This window comes from Lissotriton vulgaris, chromosome 1_1 (genome assembly GCF_964263255.1).
Source record: "Lissotriton vulgaris chromosome 1_1, aLisVul1.2, whole genome shotgun sequence".
NCBI classification, from domain to species: domain Eukaryota; kingdom Metazoa; phylum Chordata; class Amphibia; order Caudata; family Salamandridae; genus Lissotriton; species Lissotriton vulgaris.
The window spans coordinates 797,356,063-797,381,221 of NC_141685.1; the positions used below are offsets into that span (position 1 = coordinate 797,356,063).

General features: G+C 43.4%; 1 protein-coding gene across 3 annotated transcripts in view; it reads left to right on the forward strand.

Moving 5' to 3' along the window:
- The window catches only part of ASTN1 (astrotactin 1), a 666,610-nt gene that overhangs the window by 566,389 nt on the left and 75,062 nt on the right, over positions 1–25,159 (forward strand). For all 3 annotated transcript variants that reach the window (XM_086956551.1, XM_086956560.1, XM_086956570.1), the window contains one exon: positions 24,906–25,010. In XM_086956551.1, coding sequence (XP_086812677.1) covers positions 24,906–25,010 — 105 coding nt within the window. The remainder of the gene's footprint in view (positions 1–24,905; positions 25,011–25,159) is intronic.

The following is a 25,159-nucleotide window of genomic DNA, read 5'->3' on the forward strand; positions in this document are numbered from 1 at the left end:
TATATTTAGTATTTAATGTATCCAGATATCTGTTTCATGCTTGGATGATAAGAAACAGAGAACTTGCTGAATCCAACTAAATTGGCACTTATCTATCAGATTTGACAACTCTTGTATCTATTTTTAATTTTATATCTTCTCTAATAATTCATGATTTTATGGTATATATGTTCTTGCAAGGGCAATGTGTGCACTCACATTTGTACTATAATGACTTGGAGTTTTGTTTTATTCTTTTAACTTGATGCTGATTTTAACTTTTGATAAACATTGTATTTTTTCAGTGTGAACTTCTTTTATGATATATTACCAAAATCAAGAGTATGAATGAATGAAAAAAATTAACTTGGAATCCCAAAATGGATTTTTTTTAAAGTTAGTTAAAAAAAGCTATTGACCAACTACTTAAAAGGGTAACAGAGAAAGTGTATAGCACTACCTGACTGTTTGTAGTATGTTAGCCCACTGTGTGAAAAGAAAGTTTTCAAACCATGTATAAGGTGTAGTAAATAATCACAGTTCATAATCAATGACTCATTTAAAAGTTAAAAATTATTTTGATCAGTGCATTCCATCTGCTGTATTTGATTCAGGTCAACGCCCAGGAATGCAGAAAATTCCATAAAAACAAGATCCAATAGTTTAATACAAAACACAATCCAGACACCATGTTTCATGGGCTCTCTTGCTTCTTCATTAAATAAATATCCAACCAATAGCTATATATAACAATTCATCTATGTTATGTCACTGTCCTTCTGTCAAATTTTACAAATATTCTAACTTTGAAGCAAAGTTAAATCATTTGTAAAGTCCCCAGGAATCTCCCCAACGAGGGATACATTTCATGGGGCATATTTAAAAGCCCCTGGCGCTGCCAGTGTATCGCTTTTGTGATGCACCAGCAGCGTATTTTGCTGCTCCATATTTACAAGGACACATAAAGCCACCTTGCGTAGCTTTTTGTGTCCTAGTAAATACGGCCCCTTTTCACTCAACACTTTGCGTGAAAAGGGCATGCCATGGGCGTTGCTGTGGGTATTTCCTAGCAACACCCTTAGCTTCTGCCGCATTCCCAGATTTATAACCTTTCGTAAAACTGGGAATGCGCCACAATGCTACGTCTCCCCAGGGGAGGTGTAGGGAGGCGCAACAAGGACATGCCGCTTTTTACACCACTCTGCAAACACGCCTATTGGCGCACTGCTGGTGGAGCGACAAAGTCCTCTTGTGTCCGGAGGACCTCGGGACACAAGTGGACTTCATCCTCCGAGCAGCAGTGCACCAGGAGCCGCTTTTGCAGAGTAGAGTGAAAAGGGGCGTGGCCTCGGACCAGCTCTCCTAAATCCAGCTCTGTGGTGCTTACTGGAGGTACCTGGTGTACTAGTTGGCCCCCAGGGAGCCTCAGTATTAAAGGGGAATTAATTCCCCAACTTACAACGCGCCAGGGGGCACGTTTGCAGAGTGGTGGAGAAAGGGGGCGTGACCTGGTATGAGAAGTTAGCAATCCTGCTGTGTGGGACTTCCTGGAGGTAATAGGAGGGCTAGGTGGCCCCCAAGGTTGACATTGGGGGCCAGGAATAGGAAATACTTTGCAACCTCGGAGTGCCTTTGAAAAAGAAGATTGTTATCTTTGAAACGCGTCAGGCAGGATTACAGAAGGAGTAACACGGACTAAAATGCCCACTTCATCTTTAAAATAAAAGTTGTGGATTGCAACCTACCTGTTTGGTGTGCGGACTTATTTGCGTGGGCAACTTTGATGAACATATATATATATATATATATATATATATATATATATATATATATATATATATATATATATATATATATATATATATATATATATATACATACATATATTACCTACTTGCGGTCGGCAGTAGGTAGTTATAGTTAGAACCTAGTTTCCATAGGAAAAGCATTTTTTGATTTGCTAATAACTATGGCGTCGTTTGACGAATCTTCGCGAAATTCTCCCCCCAAAATAATCTTTCCAAATCAACTCCTTTCTCGAAAGTTTGGGGGTAATTCGTCAAGCGGGGCCTGGGAAAAAAGGGGGGTCCTAAAACGCATTTTCTCATTGTTAATCTCCATAGGAAATTTTGAGACGGGCTACAGCCCGAACTGCTGAACTGAATTACCCCAAATTTGTTCAGATAGCGACCTTTTTTTTAAATGGTGTAAATCCGTTCAGTAGTTGCTGAGAAATTAAAAAAATTAGACTCAAAAATCAATTTCCCACAGGAAACTTTAGGCAAGGCTACAGCCGAAACGACTGAACGGAATTTCCCCAAATTTGGCAAAAAGGTAGTGCTTGGTTTAGAAAGCGACCTTTTTTTTTAAATGGTGTAAATCCGTTCAGTAGTTGCTGAGAAATTTAAAAATAAAAGTTTTGATATCTATGGCCATGGTGGAGTTGCGACCCATGCCGACCATGAGCTTTATTTTAATTGGCTGTCAACATTCGAAATCAGGAAGTGTTGGCAGCCACCTTGTGACTCGGTAGAACTGAGTCACAAGTAAACAGTAAAACAAAGGTGAAAAAAAAGAAAAGGGGGCAGGGTAGAAACACCCTGAACCCCTAGGCCTGCTCAGGGGTTCCCCAGGGCCAAAAAAAACATTTTTAAAAAAAACATTTTGGTGAAATTCGTGCTGGGGTCGCGAATCTCCCGGAATGTTAAAAAAAAATGAAGCATGGGTTCCTGTGCTTCATTTAAATGAGGCCCCCGGGTGGGCCAGGTCCCGGAGGCATTGCTAAGAAACATATGCGGGTGCCCGCCACCCCCGGGTCTTGCTTCAAATTATGTGCGGGAGGGCACAGCCCCGGGGAACGCCACCGTTCGGGGCTTTAAAAAAAAACCTGTGTGGAGGACTCTAGCCTCCCCACATGCCCCGGGGACTGCCATCTCCCCAGGGCACTTAATGTTGAGATATGGGGGTCTGTAGCGGGGACCCGGGGACCGCCACCTCCCCGGGGCTTTGAAACAAGGGGAGAGGGCTTTGGAGCCCCTGATGGCCCTGGGGATCGCCACCCCCCAGAGCCCCTGATGGCCCTGGGGATCGCCACCCCCCAGTGCCGGCTCCTGCAGTGTCCTGGGGTGCCCACCCCCGGGACACTGCTGTTTGCAATGACAGGGCTGGTGTCATAAATACTCCAAATACTTCGCAGGGGCAGTATCGATGCTAATCTCCCAATCGCCCTCCAACAGTGGCCCAGCTACAAAGAGCTGAGAACACCAGTCGAAGGGAAAAGGGGAAGTGGAAGAAAGAAGAGACACCTTGAAAACTGTTGCCACCTGCACTGACTGCTGGACTCTGGAAATACGTCAGCCGTCTGTCAAGGAGATGCCTAATACACAGATGAGGGAAAGAATAAACAAAAACTACAACCCACCTTATTTATCACTCTATCATAAATGTTTAAACTTGTCCTACCAGTGGTTTTCAAGGTAATTGCTTCTCTTCATGTAAATGTGAGTGTTCAGCTGAGGACTTTTCTTACTGCAAGATAATAAACTACGTTACTGGTTTGCTACTCTTTGTAAACTCCTTCTACTGTATATTTTAGTACTCTAAATACCTGAAAGACCTCACACTCCTGCGGTAAATGGTTTCTTTCTGGAACAGCTATGTAAGTCTCTAGCTTCGCATGCAGTCTCTGGGCCCAAGGAATCCTTCGGAGCGCGCAAAAAGGTACAAGGTAGGAACAAAAGGGAAGGAAAGGATAGGCCAAGCGCAAGAAGGTAGGGGAAGGCCAGTTCGCTGCTTATCTCAATTACGCTGCAATCTTACTGTCCATGCTCCTAGCTCAGCTGTCTTGTGACGTTCTGTATTCTTCTTCAGGGAGCGTTTCAATCCGTCGACTGCTGCCTTGTAAATTACCAAGTCTGTGGGAAGGCGCTGTAAATTACTTCAGATGCTGCCTCACTCAAAAGCAGCGCAATTCGTCGAGCAGGAAGTCTTTGAATTCTGTGAATTGCTTCCAACTGCCCACTTGGTCCAATTCTCCTCAAAACTTATACTTAATGCACTGGAAATGCTCAAAACGTAAGGAACACAAGGTATACTCTTTGGAAAGATATTTCTCACTAAGAAACTATTATTTCTATTAGACTTCTAACTCCCGTCAGGAATATTGACGCGGAGCAAGAAACCCGACTGTTAACTCTGGAACGAACGTCGTTGAAGTGCGCAGTTCCTTGCCCTCATTCTGACTATATACACTAGACCGCGCATCTCTACAGTGTAATGGTGAGTCCAATGCGTCGGCCATCTTAGGGGACTGAGCACGTTATTTAATTGACCACTACAGAGAACCTAAAGGACTTTTTACAAGGGTCACAGGAGTCTGTTTTTCAATGGCAGGGATACCACACATTCACCCGATTGGATTTTACAATTGCACGAATCTTGATCTGCCACATAGGAGAGCAGCGCTACACTAGGGGTGAGCAGAGACCACACCGGTGCACGCTAACGGTAAGGAGCATCAGCGATAGACTCCTGGGCAGAATGGGCAACTAGGAAAAGCAGGGGAATGTGTGAATTGTCAAGTGAATTAAATCTGCAGAATGCGATTAGAACTGGCTGTAAGGCGGATATATTGACGAGTGGTTGAGATGCGGATAGGCATGAGTAAGGGGATGTATGTATAATGTGACTTACATCCTCTAAATTGTTTTACCACAGACACCGACCTATGGGCGGTCAACGGGACCCACTACAGAAATAGGGGCTCTGAAAAGCGATATATTCTTCCACGGGGGCCGGGTAGGCACGTCAGTGGAGGCCACCTGGTAATGTATTATCCATCGTAGCCAGTAACCGGAAGCACAGCTACTACTTTTTAACCTGCACCAGACCCGGTGCTGCATGTTGAGACAAGACTAATGTATGATATATATGTGTGTGTTGTTTGTCCTATACCTGACTACAGGTACAATAAGGGAAGAATTTAAACGTGCAAATCACATGCTGACCCGAAACCCTGAAGAAATCACTGGTAAAGAAGCAAACAGTGATGAAACATGTTGGTTGACTTTTAATAGAGTGAGCTAACAGCACAGAATAAAGATATAGTTGCCAGTTAGCTTTGCTCTTTTTAAAGGGTGATTTATCTATATTCCATTTTGGTGGGGATATGGGAACATCACATTGGGTTATAGAACACGTGTAACACATTATGGTTGTTTGGTTTGATTGCACAATCTTTTTCTCCCATTTTATTTCCGGGTTGACAGTAGCTAATGATGAGAAGTGAGGAATCAGGCGAGTACCAGCCTGTCAGAATCCTCCCCTTGGTGTTGCTTCCGTGAGGCACTGTCAACCTTCCCTCCCCTTTTTTTCATAGATGGATGATAGAAGGCACGGGGGGTATAGGCGGTGGATCTCGCATACACATATATATAGGTGAACAGCACCACTCTAGATTGTAACAAAGTGCAATTCACACAGATAGAAGATATATGTACACTCTGTCTGATTATACTAAAATACAAACTATAAATTTCTTCTAGCCGTAGAGCGCATAAGGGACAGACCATCATTGTTGACTGCCACATAGGAGCACAGGTTGCTGCAATCTGAAAGTTCCTGACAGTACCCCCTCTCGTCCACCGATTTATCGTTCCTGGCTTGAGTGTTTTTTGTGCATGAAATCTCTTGATCAGTTGTGGGGCATGAATGTTAGTTTCAGGTTCCCAGGACCTTTCCTCTGGACCATACCCCTTCCAATCCACTAAATAATGAAGTTTCCCTCTCTTCAATTTGGAGTCTAAAATATCCTTGACTTCATACTCTGCATGGCCGTGAATCTTTAGGGGTTCGGGAGGTTTACTCAACCGCATTTGTGGCTTAGTCTTTTTCAACAAGGAGACTTGGAAAACGGGATGAATACCTATCTTAGCTGGCAGTTTTAATTTTACAGTCACAGGACCCAACAACACCTTTTCCACAAGATAAGGACCCACAAATCTGGGTTGGAACTTCCTATTCCCTTTCAAATGAAGATTCTTAGTCGAGAACCACACCTGATCACCCTCCCGATATTGTGGAGCGGCCTGTCTATGCCTGTCTGCACATTTCTTATATGAGGTCTTAGCTTTTATCAAATTGTGTTCTGCCAACTTATGAAGGGTGTTTATGTCTGTAATCATATTTTTAACTGCAGGTACCTCCAAATCTTCTTGAGTTACAAAGGGGTTAGGGTGACGACCAAAGTTCAAATAAAACGGAGAGTACCCAGTAGAGGCACTCCTTGCATTGTTGCAAGCAAATTCTGCCATCCACAACCAATCTGACCATTCACCACCCCGATCCATAAGGAACAGACGGAGGTATTGCTCTAACTCCTGATTGATTCTCTCCGTCTGACCGTCAGACTCAGGATGGTAACTGGTCGACAATCTACTCTCAATTCCCAAACCTTTTAGGTAAGTTTGCCAAAAATGGAAAATAAACTGAGGTCCTCGGTCTGACACTAAAATTTTAGGAACTCCATGCATGCTGACTACATTTTCACTGAAAACTCGGGCTCACTCTGGAGCTGTAGGGGTGCCAGACAGAGGAATAAAATGACTCATCTTCGTGAAAGTATCCACAATCACTAAAATGGTATCAAATCCCTTACTCACAGGCAAATCCACAATAAGGTCCATAGAAATGGTATGCCAAGGATGGGTAGGGGTGGGGTGTGGTTGTAACAATCCCTGTGGAGCCTGACGACTGGGTTTGCTTCGTGCACATAGCTCACAAGATTGCACATATTGTTTGACAAGAGCGGACAACTCAGGCCACCAAAAATAACGCTGCACCAAATACAGAGTTTTGGAAATTCCTTTGTGTCCGGCTAAAGGATGATCATGACAACTTTGTAACGCTTTCTGCTGTAAAGTTGACGTGGGAAGATACAGAGTTTCCTTAAAATAAGGTAATTGCTGATGACAACGTCTTTCTTTGCCAAGCGAGACCCATTTCTGGATTTCTTCTTGAATCAAGCTCTTTCGGACCTCTTCCTGGAAATTGTCTAAGGAAAGAGTACAAATAATCTTGTCTTCAGGAATGATTGGTTGAGGTTCCACCGGATGTTCACATTCTTCCGTATTCAAACGGGATAGGGCATCGGCCTTCCCATTTTTAGGACCTGGACGGTAAGTGATGACAAAATCAAAATCCGCAAAGTATAAAGACCATCGTAACTGCTGTGGTGTTAAAGTCTTTGCGGTCCTTAGGAACTGGAGATTTTTATGATCTGAAAATACTGTCACTGTGTGTTTGGCCCCCAGCAAATAATGTCTCCAATCTTCGAAATATTGGTTCACAGAGAGTGAGCAACCCAGTTAAACCCTTGAGGGCTTGGGTAGTTAAATGAAAGGGTAGAGAGGCCTTCAAGGGATATAATTCAGGAAAGAAATCAGTTATTCAATATACTTTTAGGATAAAGTTAAATAACCTAATGTATGAATCATATAGTTAAATACACACAATCAGTTTGTAAAACACATAAAAACATATAAACATATAAACAACAAAACACAAAGGTGTATCAAAAAAGAATTTTATCAAAAAGTTCGAGTCAGCAATAAATCAAAGAAGCAGGTAAGGAGATGCTGGTATGAATAGCCTAGTAGCAAATAATCAATAATACAGCAAAACCTAGAAAAAACATCTATCTCAGAAAGCAAAGTGAATCAAACACTGTAGAGATAAGATGAAGGTCGACGTTTCGGTCTCTCTACAACACAATTATCGAGACCATCCTCAGGACTGTTGTCATTAAAACACTGCTGTAAGCTGTGCTGTAATCTGTAACATAAATATTAACAATTACAAATCTATTCTATTTAAAGACCATTACTCCATACACCCATGTGACAAACCTAACTACAGAAATACGTGACTTATAAAAACTGGACATCACTTACAATATAACAAATTTAACTACAGAAATACATGACTAACTTGAAATGGACAGACACTAAGTACATGATACAAAAATAATAATCGATATATATCTGCATTGTGGTATTTTCAGAGAAGCATATACATTGAGCAAAGTTCCTAACTCTTAACGAGCTCATATTTTCGAACTAGTTATGCAGATCTTTTTAGAGCCAATCTTTACTTTAGGGCAATAAATCATAACAGGGAAAATGCAAGTTGCATGGTTGGTTCAAGTAACAAAAATAACCGAGTCTTCTGGTGACATGTCCAGGAATCGAATTTTAAATTTTACATCACAAATATGTCATCATCTAACTTCAGAAAGCCTAGAGAGATAAGGTAGTGAAGGCTAGGGCAGGACCGTTACATGCAATGATTATCGAATAATGTAGATGTTTCACAAACATACCCAAATTGAATGAGATACCACAATGTTGGTCTCAAGGCAAAGTTAGGCGATGGAAACCGGACGGGTGCCTGCATAAAAAACCACGTGCTTAGTACACATATCGTGGCGAAGGGATGTAAAAAATGGCACAAAGTATGGAAAAATTACCTATGAAAAGAACACAATCGTCCACAGGTCAACGCGCCAAGAATACACTGGTCGATCGATTCTGGATGGCAAATGGCTCAAAAAGTGAAGGATGCTTAAAAATCTAAATATATAAAAAAAAGGGGAGACTATCAGTTTAGTGTGTCTCTGGAAATTCTACAAATAAATTATGACCTCGATTAAACCCACCTCTGTGGTATGGAACTTGGGGACCAGAGATCCTTTTTAGCATACACTATCTGTGTCCATGGATATGGAATCTACAAAGGAAATAGTGGAACCTGCTTAGCCAAATATAAGCCTTAAAACAATGCCAAAATGAACGCACCGTGGAGCATAGCTACCTTATGAGCTGGTGCAGTTATCCAAATAGTAGTTACTGGGCGCTTGACAGCTTCGTTTCTATGTTTGCTGTAAAGCCAATATGTGACAAAAGGTCAGTGTCATAGTCTATAGTCAGACCTGAAAAAGCGCTATAACGAAAGCCCTAGCTAGCGCATCTTGCTTACCTGGGATACAGAAGTCGGGTCAAAGTTAATTTGACTGGAAACACGGGGAAAGCCGAGTGAAACGTGGGCAGCTAGCCTCCCTATTTGAGGCATGGTTTGAAGCGCGAGATAGGACTACGCGCATGTCTGTTGTTACCTAAAGTTATGAGCGCCATCTTGGAATGGGTATTTTTCAAAAAAACAACGTGGCGACTAAACTTGGAACAAATTCAAGTATTCAGCCATAATCGATATTATAAATGATTTAGGATAGAGAACTCAGAGCCGGGCGCTTTGTTATGTGAACCATTTAAGGTGCACGATATTTCCAAATTAAAGCGGGGAAATTGACATAGTATTCAGAAATATTCTGCAGAGTACACTTATTCATATATATACTACAGAATTAAAACAGAAGCAAATCAAGCAAGTAGGTTGGTGAAACATCCACATTTTACAACATTCAAAAAAACGCACTTGAGCACAACAAGTCAAAAAGATTTTTTTGCGTTTTTTCAGAGTTGAAGTGCAAATTTATCGATGTATGCACAACATGATAAATGCAGAGACATCATATTTGAGGCTGAGAATGTTGTCTAAGGTAGGACAGCAAGAGCATGCCATTCTGTGGCAGAATTCAAACCCCTTCTAACCGTATCGGTTAGACAGATTAATTTACCCTCTCTTAGTGAGAGGATTCTGTCAACATTATTCTGGCGTGCATTAGGTCGAATAACTTCCAACACCCACCAAATCATGTCGGTTTCTTTGTGCCCCATTCGCAGATAATGTTCGACTAGTGGGGCATTCTCCTTCTTGCAACGAATCCGTGACTGATGTTGCAAGATACGTTTTTTAATAGGCTGTATCGTTTTGCCCAGATAATGGAGTGAACAGGGGCATTGAATACAATACACCACATTGGTGGTATTGCAATTGGAAAAGTTCTTAGCACAAAATTTGATGCCATTAATCGTACATGTTTTCATAGTTGTTGTAGTTGCACAGGCCGCACAGTTATTGCATTTATGATGGCCAGTTAGAGGGACAAGTTGTCTCATGTTGTCTACGGTGTTATCTCGGGTGGTGTTATCGTATGCATGGATAAGTCTGTCCTGTAGGTTAGTTCCACGTTTGAACGTGAAAAGTGGTTTCTGTGCAAATTCTGGTAGGGAGCGAAGTAGACTCCATTGTTTGGAAACAATTTTCTTGATCGCATTAGAATGCGTACCAAACGTTGAGACACATACTATGTTAACTTTCTTTTGTCGTTTGTTCACAGTTAATAATGTCTGGCGATCATTATACCATGCCTTTTTCATAGATTTTCTTAGTAGCCTAGATGGATAACCTCTTAGTCGGAGTTTTTCTTTCAGTTTGCGTGCTTCACAAAAATAGTCGTCCTTATATGTACAGTTCCGTCGTAGACGGAGAAACTGTCCAAACGGTAATCCGTCTTTAAGGGCCTGAGGATGGTGACTAGTGTATCGTAGCAGAGTGTTTCTAGCTGTTTTTTTGGTGAATAGGCTCGTGTAAAGCAGATTGTTTGAGTCCACTTTGATCATGATGTCTAAAAAAGGCATTTCAGCTGTATTTTGTTCCAAAGTGAACTGTAGATGAGTGTTCCTGGAATTAAGCCATTCATGAAACTTAAGGAGCTGATCAGCCGATCCTGCCCAAACCATGAACACGTCATCTATGTAACGTAGCCACTTCAGTATATTGCTGGAAAATGGATTGGAGCAATGCCAGATATGTTGATCCTCAAAACTAGCAACATAAATGTTCGCTATGTCAGGGGCAAAAATAGCGCCCATAGCCACGCCTTTTTGTTGTAAGTAGAACGTGTTTTGGTACAGAAAGAAGTTTTCACACAACGGAATTCTGATACATTCCATAATGAAAGAAGACGGAACAGAGTGTGGTCTAGGTCTGGATTCTAAGAGTGTATATAGTAGTTCCAGTACTTCCGTCTGGGGGATGTTTGTGTACAAACTTTCAATATCCATTGTTACGAGTATATTAACAGCAGGATCAAAAGGAAAATTCTCAACTTCATTTATCACAGCTGTTGTATCTCTTATGTATGATGGGCGTTCTATAGCAAACGGTCGAATGAAGAAATCAGAGTATGTTGCAAGTGGTTTTAAGATGGAGTTGCAGCCCGAAACAATAGGACGACCTGGTGGATTTATAAGATCTTTGTGCACCTTGGGGAGCATATAAATCACTGGTATTGTCGGTGTTTTATTAACCAGGAAGGCAGCCTCCTTTTCGTTCAACCAACCACCTTCAAATCCCAATTTACTTAGGGCTTGAATTTCTGCTGTCAATCTTCTGGTCGGGTTACTGGCAAGTTTCTGATAGTGAGTGGGGGTTGAGAGTTGTCTCATCATTTCTAGATCATATTTAGACCTTTCCCACAAAACTATGCCACCACCTTTGTCTGCTGGTTTTAACAGAGTTTGGGGTAGCTTCTGGAGGGTTTGTAGTGCCAACTGATGTTCTTTAGGTAGATTGGATTTATATCTACAAGACTTTTGAAATAGAGACTCTATTTCAATAAGTGAGGCATTCTCAAAAGTAATTATGTCCTTATGTATCATCGTGTTAGATGGGTAAAAGGTGGATGGATTCCTCAAACCCGTGAATCCTCTTTTGGGATCTGATGTTGAATTTGCAAAGAAGTTTTTTAACCGCACAGTTCAAAAGAAACGGTATAGTTCCAATTTAGTTTGGAACAGATCATTCCATTTTTAGGACCTGGACGGTAAGTGATGACAAAATCAAAATCCGCAAAGTATAAAGACCATCGTAACTGCTGTGGTGTTAAAGTCTTTGCGGTCCTTAGGAACTGGAGATTTTTATGATCTGAAAATACTGTCACTGTGTGTTTGGCCCCCAGCAAATAATGTCTCCAATCTTCGAAAGCATCTTTCACTGCCAGTAATTCTTTTTCAGTAATTGCGTAGTTTAATTCAGCCGCATTTAATTTCCTGGAGCGATAAGCCACCGGATGAAGTTGCCCAGTTTTCGTGCGCCGTTGCGAAAGAACTCCTCCAATGGCTTGATCTGAAGCGTCGGCTTCCACAAAAAAGGTTTCTGCCGGATCAGCATGTTGCAGAATAGGAGCGGACACAAATTTCTTCTTCAGATCAAGAAATGCCTTCTCAGCCTCTGGAGTCCAATCAAACTTAACTCCTTTCTTCAACAGACGCGTGATTGGAGCGATCAACTGTGAAAATCCTTGGATGAAACGCCTATAAAAATTGGCGAATCCCAGGAATCTCTAAATCTCTTTTATGTTCTGAGGAGCTGGCCAATTTTCCACAGCTTGCACCTTTCCAGGATCCATGGTGATTCCTTGAGAAGAAATGACAAATCCTAAGAATTTCACTTGGTTCACATGAAAAACACATTTTTCCAGTTTCACGAATAAGTGATGGGCCCTAAGACGTTCCAACGCCACTCTTACATGTTTTGGATGATCCTGCAAATTCTTGGAGTAAATCAAAATGTCATCCAAGTAAATTATGGCAATGTTATCAATCAAATCACCCATGATGTCATTAATCAAATTTTGAAAAACTGCAGGCGCATTACATAACCCAAAAGGGATCACACAGTATTCAAAAAGGCCGAACTTGGTGCGGAAGGCAGTTTTCCATTCATGCCCTTCCTTCATTCGAATAAGGTGATAAGCACCCCGCAGATCAAGCTTTGTAAACACCTGAGCTTCTTTAATTTGATCCAACAAAACAGAAATCAACGGTAACTGATATCTGTTCTTAATGGTTACCTGGTTCAATGCACGGTAATCGATACAAGTTCTTAAACTTCCTTCCTGCTTCTTTGGAATAAAAAATAAAGGAGAGGATACAGGCGACTGAGAAGGTCTGATAAATCCATTAGCGAGGTAACGGTCCAAATACTCTTTGAGGTGTTCATTTTCTGCTTCCGTTAGAGCATAAACCCGACTACAAGGAAGGACGGTCCCAGGCTCTAGATCAATAGTACAATCATACGAGCGATGAGGCGGTAACACTTCAGCTTCCTGTTCACTGAAAACGGCCTCTAAGTCTCGATACTCTGCGGGGATTTCTACTGAAGTGATTGCTCCAATAGTCTGACCTCCAAACGACAACAGAGAGGCTTGAGAAGGTTCTTCCAACACTTCTTGTGGACCAAAACAGTGTTCCAAGCAAAATTTAGATTGCATTCTGACAGTTCGATTCTCCCAATCGATGGTCAGATTATGGGTGGGTAACCATGGTAACCCTAAAATCAATTGAAACTGCTGTGCATCAATTAAATTAAATTGCAAAATCTCCCAGTGACCATCGGATTGAATTAGCATTAATTCTTCAGTATGACTGGTGATGGGGCCTGAGGTCAAATTCGTTCCGTCCACGGCACGAACAGGTTCTTGTTTTTCTTTACGGATAGCCCGAATTCCCATTCTCTGAGCATATTTAATGTCACAAAAATTGCCAGTGGCTCCCGAGTCCAACATTATGGCCACTCAAGAAAGCTGAATTTCTGTGAACTTTAAAGTCATATGAAGGATAACATGTGGAGACATGGTTTGTAGAGTATTCAAAATCAGATGAGGTTCAGGAGCCGACTTATCTTCCTTCACCACCAGAGCGACCCCGTCTACTGATGGTTCGTCTCGTTTCCCTTAAACGGAATCTTGGGCCGCTTTGTGCATTCCTTCACAAAGTGACCAGAGCCACCGCAATATAAACATAGCTTTTTCTGGCATCTCTGTTCCTTTTCTTCTTTACTCAAAGGACCTCTCACTGCTCCAATTTGCATAGGTTCCACATCATTATTACTTCCAGTCCCTTTCTCTATTCGAGTCCGATCAAATCGAGGGAAACTGACTCTCCAATCTTTCCTCTTCTCTCCTTTACGTTCCGAGTTGCGGAAATCCAACTCTAACAGCAGATCCACCAATGCAGATAGCTCGGTCGGACGGTTTGGTACTTGAGCTAATGTGTCCTTGATTTCATCTCGCAATCCTCGGTAAAACAATGCCGCTCTCTTTTCTTCTGGCCAATTGGTTTCAAGAATGAGTTTATTAAATTGCGTGAGGTAAGTAATCAAATCTCTAGAACCCTGACGCAACTCCAGCTGCTCATTATCTGTGGCCTGGGAAATCCTTCTCCTGTCAAAGATTGTAAGAAATTCATTCTTGAATCGAGCGAAATCACTAAGAAGGGGATCATCTCCACTGATCAAAGGCATTGCCCAATTGGCTGCATCTCCTCCCAGATAAGAAAGGATAAAGGCTACCCTGGACTGAGCATCAGGGAAGAGGGTGGGACGACACATAAAATGTAAAGAACATTGGGTTAAGAAAAGTTGAGCCTTTTGGGGATCCCCTGTAAACCTCTCTGGGGCTGCTAAGGGAATTAAAGGAGATACAGAATGGATAACCTGTGCAATTGCCTTAGGATCTGGGCTAGAGCTACTAGTACTGGGAGCTGGAGTACTTTGAACTGGATTCCCCATTGCCAACCCATCTACCTTTTGAGCTAACACCCTAGTCTCCTGCAGAGATGCCACTAATTCTAGTTTAAAATGTTTATTTTCCTCACGAACTGTAAATGTATGGAAATGTATAGGCATTTATATAGCGCACTACTTACCCATAGGGTCCCAAGGCGCTTCGACCGCTGCGAAACCCTTCCTGGCTTCCCTGAGAGATGGTCCCTTAATGGGTATCTCCAGGGTGAGACCAGGCATCCCCGGCGGTCTGGTGGGGCCGTTAGTGAAGATGAGGCAAGCTAATGCCCAGAGTTGCCGAGTGTAGTCGCTGATCAGAGTGGGCACCGAGGCGAGAGAATTATCGAGTCCGCTGACCCTGGTCCAGAAACCTGCCGCGCCGGGAATCGAACCCTGGTCCCGGGCCGTCCTCTGCTCTCGGGTCTGCCGCCTCTAACCAGTGAGCCACACTACTTCACCTATCTCTCTTTGAATTTCTTCAAGTAAACTCCCCAATGCCTTCAAATTCATTCCCTCAGCCATACTGCCCGGGTGAAGTCAATTGCGTGGGCAGTTCAATCTGTCATGAATACTCCAAATACTTCGCAGGGGCAGTATCGATGCTAGTCCCAATCGCCCTCCACCAGTTGCCCAGCTACAAAGAGCTGAGAACACCAGTCGAAGGGAAAAGGGGAAGTGGAAGAAAGAAGAGACACCTTGAAAACTGTTGCCATCTGCACTGACTGCTGGACTCTGGAAATACATCAGCCGTCTGTCAAGGAGATGCCTAATACACAGATGAGGGAAAGAATAAACAACAACTACAACCCACCTTATTTATCACTCTATAATAAATGTTTAAACTTGTCCTACCAGTGGTTTTCAAGGTAATTGCTTCTCTTCATTTAAATGTGAGTGTTCAGCTGAGGACTTTTCTTACTGCAAGATAATAAACTACCTTATTGGTTTGCTACTCTTTGGAAACTCCTTCCACTGTATATTTTAGTACTCTAAATACCTGAAAGACCTCACACTCCTGCGGTAAATGGTTTCTTTCTGGAACAGCTATGTAAGTCTCTAGCTTCGCATGCAGTCTCTGGGCCCAAGGAATCCTTCAGAGCGAGCAAAAAGGTACAAGGTAGGAACAGAAGGGAAGGAAAGGATAGGGCAAGCGCAAGAAGGGAGGGGAAGGCCAGTTCGCTGCTTATCTCAATTACGCTGTCCATGCTCCGAGCTCAGCTGTCTTGTGACGTTCTGTATTCTTCTTCAGGGAGAGTTTCAATCCGTCGACTGCTGCCTTGTAAATTACCAAGTCTGTGGGAAGGCGCTGTAAATTACTTACCTCACTCAAAAGCAGCACAATTCGTCGAGCAGGAAATCTTTGAATTCTGTGAATTGCTTTCAACTGCCCACTTGGTCCTATTCTCCTCAAAACTTATATTTAATGCACTGGAAATGCTCAAAACCTAAGGAACACGAGGTATACTCTTTGTGAAGATATTCCTCACTAAAAAACGATTATTTCTATTAGACTTCTAACTCCAGTCAGGAATATTGACGCGGAGCAAGAAACCCGACTGTTAACTCTGGAACGAACGTCGTTGAAGTGCGCAGTTTCTTGCCCTCGTTCTGACTATATACACTAGACCGCGCATCTCTACAGTGTAATGGTGAGTCCAATGCGTTGGCCATCTTAGGGGAATGACTGAGCACGTTATTTAATTGACCACTACAGAGAACCTAAAGGACTTTTTACAAGGGTCACAGGAGTCTGTTTTGCAATGGCAGGGATACCACACATTCACCCGATTGGATTTTACAATTGCTCGAGTCCTGATCTGCCACATAGGAGCACAGGTTGCAGCAATCTCAAAGTTCCTGACAGCTGGAGCTGCGCGGCTCCCGCCCTGCTATTGCAACCTCTGCTTTGCTTCATTGAAGCGAGAGCAGGGAAACCTGTTCTCTCTTCAATGAAGCAAAGCACAATTGCTTTTCCATAAGGGGAGATGCATGTCAGCAGCTCCCTGTGTGGAACAGCAATGCCGGCTCCCGCAGGAGGCGGGGAGCCGGCGGGACCATAGGGGAATTTGGGTCCCCCCACGGTCTCCAACGGATAGGGCCAGGACGGGGTCCCTGGGGCCAGAAGTGGCCCGGGAGGGGGGACACACAGCCCCCCTCCCCTAAATATAAAATACATTTAAAAAAAAAGAAAGGCCGGCCACGGGGGATGGGGTTCCCAGGGCCTAAAATGGCCTTGAGAGGGGTGCCATGTGGCCCCATCCCAAAAATATATTTTTTTAAAAGGATGGCCATGCCCCGGGGAAAGGGGTCCCGGGCCAAATTTGGACTCGGGAGGGGGCCCCCTTCCCATTTTTTTTTTATAAAGGAAAAAAAAGAGCAGGCTCTGGGGGATGGGTTCCCCCGGGCCACAATTAATGTAAAAGAAGGGGGCCACACAGCCCACCCTGTAAAAAAAAAAAAAAAGCCGGCATCGCGGTTAGGCTTTGCCCCCTCCCTGCAGCACTCAGCAAACGCGCCCCCTGGTGTGATGTAAGGTGGGGAATTAAATCCCCTTGAATCTTGAATACTGAAGGTCCCTGGGGGCCAACTAGCCCACAAGGTACCTCCAGTATGCGCCAGGGAGCTGTATTGCAGAGAGGTGTTCAGAGGCCATACCCCTTTTTCACCTCTCTGCAACGCAGCTCTGTGGCAATTACTGGAGGTACCTGGTGGGCTAATTGGCTCTCAGGGACCCTCAGGACTCAAGAGGAATTAATCCCCCAATGTACAACGCAACAGGGGGCGTGTTTGCACAGTGGTGCAGGGAGGGGTCGGGCCTGACATAGCAACTGTGCAAATGCACCCCCTGGCACATTGTAAATTGGGGGATTAAGTCCCCTTCAACCCTGAGGGTCCCTGGGGGCGAATTAGCCCACCAGGTACCTCCAGTATGCTCAAGGTAGCTGTGTTGCAGAGAGGTGTTCAGAGGCCACGTCCCTTTTTACACCTCTCTGCAATGCAGCTCTCTGGCGCTTACTGAAGCTAGCTGGAGGGCTAGTTGGTCGCCAGGGACCCTCAGGATTCAAGGGGACATAATTCCCCAACTTAAAACAACATCACCGATTACATCATCCACATCAAAATCTGATGCACCTTCTCACACTCTAAAATAACCTTTGATACACCCACTGTAAAATACAGACTACCATTTGGTAAACCATCAACACATCAATACCAGTTACTGCACACGCACTCACTGATTCCTAGGTCTACACACACATCCACTCATTCACCCATACAATCACTCATACATACAGTCACTCCTCAATACAACACTATTGTATGCACTCATACACCTCTACAGACACACACACCGCCACTCATCCATGGAGATACTCACACACCTAGTCAGTCATGCAAAGAATCAATCACATTCCCATTTCCTCACCTATACAGTTATACACATACCACCTCACGTATTCAAGCATATACTAACACATTCTTACTCTCTTATACAATCACTGATACAAGTACTCACTCATCTATACAGCCACTCTCACAATCACTGACTCTCATGTATAGTCATTTATATACTCCAACTCTCCCATACACTGCCTTTTACATATGTAGTTACTTGGACATGTACCACTGAGACATCCAATCTCTCACAAACACACCCTTACACACACTCACCCCCACACAGCTGTTTCCACATGCACTCTTGAACCCATACACCCAGTGAATCAACCACTCACACATCTATGCACAGAGTCACAAACCTCCCTGATACACATATTCAGCCACTAACCCATGCATTCAGTAAGACACATTTAATCACTCACTTATACAGTCAGCCACGCACCTACTAAATCCTTCATCCTCACAAATATACACCCACTCATTTTTCAATACACCTTGGCATATATATAAACATTTAAACTTTACAGAAACACACAGTCACTGGATGATGTCATCAGTGATGTCATTTGAGATGTCATCAGAGATGTCACTGACCATGTCATGAATGATGCAATATGTGACGTCATCAGCAGTGCATTGCGAGGGCGTGAACTATAGTTAGCTGAACTAATTATAACAGGGAAATTTCTATGGTTTTGTACGAGAGAAATGTCCAACTAACTATAATGTATGTATGTATGTATATATATATATATATATATATATATATATATATATATATATATGAGGTACGTGCAGTTCCCAGTACAGCGCAGCGCAGTCAGCCACACCGCTAGTCAGGAACAGGCAAGACCCAAACGTGGTGCAAATGAATTTATTTAGTTACCAGCCCAGCACCAATCCGTCATGACGCGTTTCGGCTAGAGATAGCCTTGATCACATGACAAACGTCACGGGGGATGACCACCCCTTTTAAAGTGCAATACAAGTCATCACATGTGATAGAAAGCGAAGAAATACTCTACTTTCCAATGAAATACAATATAGATGTACAATAACTGCATGAATGCATGAGTCACACAAAGGCAAAGATCAACAATCATTAGAATTGCATAAATACGAGTTCATGGCATGGCTAATAAATAAATAAACTTATTGATAATACAAAAAGTTTAAAAACATTTAAAAGCCTATAAATAGTTTTAACTGTTCATTTTACAATTTAAAACTGTCGCCACGCTAATTATGTACTTGTCGGGAAAATTCATTATCACCCTTGTTTGTTAACAAGTACTGTTGTATCCTTAGTACAAACCACAATTCATTTTGTGCCAAGGTATCAAATGATCGGATAGTGCATGTAGAAATACTGCCCATGTGGGCTGCTACAAGATAGAATCTTAACCGCCTGATAATCAATTGTGCAACACAGTTATTACAAACACATCACATGACCTGATGACAAAAAAGTGAATTGTGCAAAAAGTAATGTTAATTCATTAATTTTGTAAGTGATAGGTTAAAATCATTGGTCAAACAGTGTGAAGGTCCAGGGTTCATGTTAAATAATAGCCATACCAACATTTCCATGTTAAATTCAAGTTACAGGACATATGAAATTGGTTCAGGTTAGACTGGAATGCAGCAGCAGAATGGGTATGTACAGGTTATAGATGTGTATAGCAATCCTCTCCCATATTGAGACCCTGAGGTGTCTTAGTGTCAAGAGAGATAATATAGCGGGTCTCCAGCTTCCTGAGTTGGGCCTCCCTGTCACCACCTCTCCTTTGCGGGGGGATGCAATCTATAACATAATAGCGCAACGTTGGTGCATCTTTACCGTGTGCTATTTCAAAATGCCTGGCTACTGGGTATGTAGGATCAGCATGTGCAATTGCACGAAGATGTTGTAGTATGCGCTTATGGACCTGAGGTCGAGTACTGCCTACATACCGGAGCCCGCATGGACATTCTAAAACATAGACTGCGAATTCTGTTTTGCAGCTAAGTTTTTGTTGGATCTTAATAGGTGTGGGAGATAAAGGTGTAACTACCTCAGTTTTACTCACACCATGCTTGCATGCTTTGCAGCTAGAACATCGTATGAACCCCTTGCTGTCGTCTAACCAGGAGCTAGTTACAACTTCTGGGCTACTAGATACCAGGCTATCTTTCATTGACTTAGCTTTTCTGTATGTGATGCTGGGATGTTGAGGCAGAATAGTACCCAACACAGGATCCGTTGAAATCAGAGACCAATTGCTTCTGATTATTTTTTCAATTACTCTGTGCTGGTTACTATAACCAATGATCAATCTAGTATCATTGTCACATACACTAGCAGGGACAGTTGGCTGATTTTCACCTCCTAAGCCAAGGAGTTCCATCCTGTTAGCCCTGTTAGCCCTAGTCATGGCAGCATCCAAGATAGCTGGTTTGTAGCCACGCTGTAGAAATCGCTCCCTACACTGCAATTGCGCTACACGGCACTGGTTTTCACTGCTGCAAATGCGTCTGACCCGCAGCATCTCCCCATAAGGGATGCTGCGAATTAAGTGGGCGGGATGATGGCTGTCCGCATGCAGCAGCGTATTACCAGCCGTGGGCTTCCGGTACAACTTAGTTTGGAGGGTGCCTTCCTGAACAAAGATCTCAACGTCAAGAAACACAACAGAATGGGAACTGATAGTACTGGTTAGTTGGATATTAAGATTATTGATATTGAGTTTATCAATAAATTCTCTCACCTCTATTTCAGTCCCCTCCCAAACAAAAAACAAATCATCAATGTAACGAGACCAGAGTTTCACCTTTGTATTCATAATATCAGAATGTTCTACCATCAGGACCTGCTCCTCCCAGAACCCCATGTGCAGACATGCGTAGCTCGGAGAGAAGCAGGCCCCCATAGCTACTCCTCTGGTCTGTAAAAATAACTGTTTAGCAAACAAAAACATATTGTTATTCAAACACATCGATATCATCTCCACCACCATTCTAGAATGTTCATTTAAACATTCATCCCTCTTTCCTAGGAAGTGTTTAGTGGCTCTTAATCCATCTTGATGGAATATGCTGGTGTAAAGAGAAGTGACATCCATAGACACCAGCATATAGGTGGATTTCCATCTGAAATCGATGAGTTTTTTCAACAAATCAGTTGTGTCCAAGACAAACGAGGGCAGACTTCTTACATGCTCTTGAAGAAAGAAGTCAATGTATCTGCTCACATTTTCTAAAAGACTGCTGCAAGCAGAGATAATGGGTCTGCCAGGCGGTTGTTCTTGATTTTTGTGGACCTTTGGAATAAAATAAATTACCGGAGTTACAGGATGTTCATTTTTTTAAAACTTGTACTCCTCCATGGTCAACAGTCCTTTACTTCGCCAGGCAGACAACTTCAAATAAATGTCATTCTTTGCTGCATTTGCATCTTGCAGAGTTATCCGCTTGTAACAGTCTTTATCATTCAATTGATTGTGAGCCTACTCTAGATACATTTTCATTGGCCACAAGACGACGTTGCCCCCCTTGTCTGATTGCCTTATGACTAGTTGTTTGTTTGCCTTTAATTTCTTAACCAGCTTGTGATATTCGCCATCTTTATAGTTGTACCGTTTGGTAGAGTGTGATGTTTTAATTTGCAGCTCCTTCAGTTGGGAGTTCACTCGCTCATGAAAAATGTCAATGTTGTCCTTGATCATTAGGGGACAGTACTTAGATTTAGGTCTGAAGGGGGTCTGGCATATCTTAGGAAGTGGTTCACCACCTAGTGCAGTTTGAGTCTCTGTAGGGATTGTTCTTTCCTCTTCTTGAATTTCAAATAGTTCCTGTGTTAGTGCTGCTCCTCGAACAACAGAATCATCGGACCCCTGATCACCTGTGAGGTCTGAAATCGACCCTTGTGAGCCTGCGTTATTGCCATGGGCATCCAAGGAACGTGTAGCAAAATGTTTTCGCAACTTCAGTTTGCGTGTATATTTAAACATGTCGATTCTCGTTGCAGCGTAGTCAAAATTACCCCTGGGGCTGTAAGACAGACCCAAAGATAGAATTGAGGTCTCTTTGGAGGTTAACACAGTATTCGATAGATTGATTACCGATTGTGAACTAGTTTGGGAGATATTGGTCTCATTTACTGCTGTGCTTGGGGTGCCCGATTCTTGTTCCACCTGGATCGTGGTTTCCTGGGCTTTCCTCTTGTTGATGCGGCGTTTGTGGCACTTGCGCCTTTCGGCTCGCTTCCTGTTGGCGCGCCAGCGCTGGCAGCCGCTGAACCCGATCTCAACGTTGATTTGCGGTCTTGCTGTACCACTTCCATTTCTTCCCCCGGGGTATATTTGCGAAACCCCGACCGCAGTTGTCTTCTTGTGTCATTATCAGACTCGCTTTCTGGCTGCGAACTGTCCCCCGAGACCGAGGACACCTCTATTTGTCCCGTAGCAGTTGATGTGCTTGGTATGGTGTGCGCGATACTCTCAGTGATATTTCGTCGTTGTTTGATGGAGTCATACTTTTTTGCAAACGTAAATATCTGCCCATTTTCATAATCGAGCCTATCGCGTTGAAATTTATACGCCTTCCTTTTCTTTATGATGTCTTCCTCACGTTTTAAACGCGCATTCATCTCCTCTCTGTACTTTGTGATTTCCGGAGAGGGAGGAAGTTTATGAATCTCCGCATTCAGTTCTGTAATCTCATCCAATAGCTTCAGACGATCACTTTCCGCATATTGGATAAGTATGCTCATGAGGCGTTTTGAGTTGTCTAAATTACATTGCGCCCAATCAGTCATCATTTGGGGGTCTGGTTTTTCATAGGACGGGGCGAGTAGAATGCGCAATCCATGCGGTACCCGACCCACCTCCAAGTACCCTGTTAGGGAGGTGTGTTCCCACCACTTTGACTGTTCGCTTTTACTCGCCTTTTCAAGCTTTTTGAACAACTCTCTCACACCATCAGTTTTTCCTGGCACATGGGTTGTAGTAATGGCTGGTGCGGACCCCCCAGCCGGGGGGTCCGTAAACATTCCCCTGGACGCTTCAACACGCCCCCTTAACGTGTCCGCGGACATGGTGCGATATAATGGGCAAAATTAGTCACAGTGCACAACAAGGTGAACTCCTACCCGACAATGCTCCTCGGAGTCGCTCTTGTTTTCTCCACACAGGAATGCTGCAGTTGGTTTTCGGCTCCGCTCGCTGGTACTCGTCCGTAGACTCTCGGATCCCTTACCAGCCACCGCTGGTCCGGTATTCACGAAAATCACTTCCGGTCTTTCCGCTGCAAGCCGCCGAACGATTCCGCTTCTCCTGGGGCGTGGCGGCGTCTCCTTCCAGAGATTCAAATTAAGTTTCAACAGAAACGCTGCTCCTTGCCGCAAACTTGCCCAAACTTGTGGAGGGTCTCGCCAAATCGGGGGAGGCAATCCCGAATGTCGAAATGAGGTACGTGCAGTTCCCAGTACAGCGCAGCGCAGCGCAGTCAGCCACACCGCTAGTCAGGAACAGGCAAGACCCAAACGTGGTGCAAATGAATTTATTTAGTTACCAGCACAGCACCAATCCGTCATGACGCGTTTCGGCTAGAGATAGCCTTGATCACATGACAAACGTCACGGGGGATGACCACCCCTTTTAAAGTGCAATACAAGTCATCACATGTGATAGAAAGCGAAGAAATACTCTACTTTCCAATGAAATACAATATATATATATGTATATATATGTCTCCAAACTACTCTGTGCAAAAGAAGAGCAGAGGCCACACCGGGGGAATTCCTTGGAAGCAGCTTTATTTGCATTTGATTGGCGAATGCATTTCAGCATTAATCGCAAGGCTTCCATGTTCGCACAATGATTAGTCCTGCCGCCCACTTGATAAAGCAGAACGGCTCCGCCCCCAAATCAGTTGACACACCACCTGCTGCAGCTCACCGAGTAGTGTTGAACTGCAACCCCTAGAATATGTATGAATATATATATATATATATATATCATGAAATCCTGTCAGCACGGCAGCCACGTCTTCACTCACGCAACGTCAGCAAACAGGACACGGACCCAAAATTCGTGCTTCAAATTTTATTCACCCAAGAGTCAGAGAGGCGTTTCGCAGCGCGAACACCGCTTGTTTACTCGACAGCCTCCTCAGCGTAAATAGATGTGTAGTTAAGAATAGTAAATCCATACCTCCCTCTCCACACTTACCTCCTTGCTGTTTTGTTCGTTGATAGTCAAGTCATGTCATTGTGACCTTTCCATATTTTGTATTTTGTCCTCGATAGTCCTTACCACAATCCCCTATTAGCAACAGGGTCTAAAAGAGTGTAAAATGAAGCACAGTCCCTTTCACCCTACTTCAAACACAGGAGCCCACTCTCAAGAGTGAGCTGTAGAGTCTTCTATGTAGACAAATTAGTCTCTGTGATTGATGTATTCACTATTTGATTTGCCTCTTTCAGAAGTTTCAGCAGAGGATTGATCCTGGTGCACTTTAAACCTTCGCTAACATGATAGTGCTTGCCCTCTCCATTTAGTGGGCTGCCTGCTTTCAGAGTGCTGCAGAATGAGCTACCAGGCTGCCCAGTCCTGAAATTGGCACTATTAGTACCCTCACACAAACTGTTTCCATTACTGCTTTTTAATGTTTGTCTATAGACAGTCCTGGCCACCTGTTTCCATATTCTAATGAGTTCCCTACAGTAAGGGCCTGATATATCATGGAAAGATGTATGCCATTCAGTTGCCATTATACCTCATTGATTCGGGTTGGCCATTTTCAGCTTAATGACTAAATATGCAGGGCATCCTGCTAGCTCCACATGTCCACTGTTAGTAGTATAGACATGCATGCCAGATGCGTTGGGGTGTAAATGCTTGTTTACTTGACACTACTGGCATTTATATAGCACACAATCTGCCTTTGATGTGTCATTGCAGCTGATAATACCAATGCAGTTGACCTGTTTTGGCCTGTGATGATATCCCTGTTTCCTTCTTCAGGAATGGTCAATTTCAGCGAGGTGTCTGGATACCCCCTGCTGCAGCGGTGGAAGGTCCGCTCAGTGATGTACCATGTCCGGTTGAACCAGGGCTCAATCTCACAAGGTGGGTAGAACCAATATTTTGCCAATCTTCCTCCCCATACCTCCACAATTTCCCTGATACATGCTCACCATATTTTATCCGTCCTCAAGCAAATTATCCATAATCTCCCTTGCCTTCCTGTTACTGTCCTGCCCCTTTTATGATGTCAG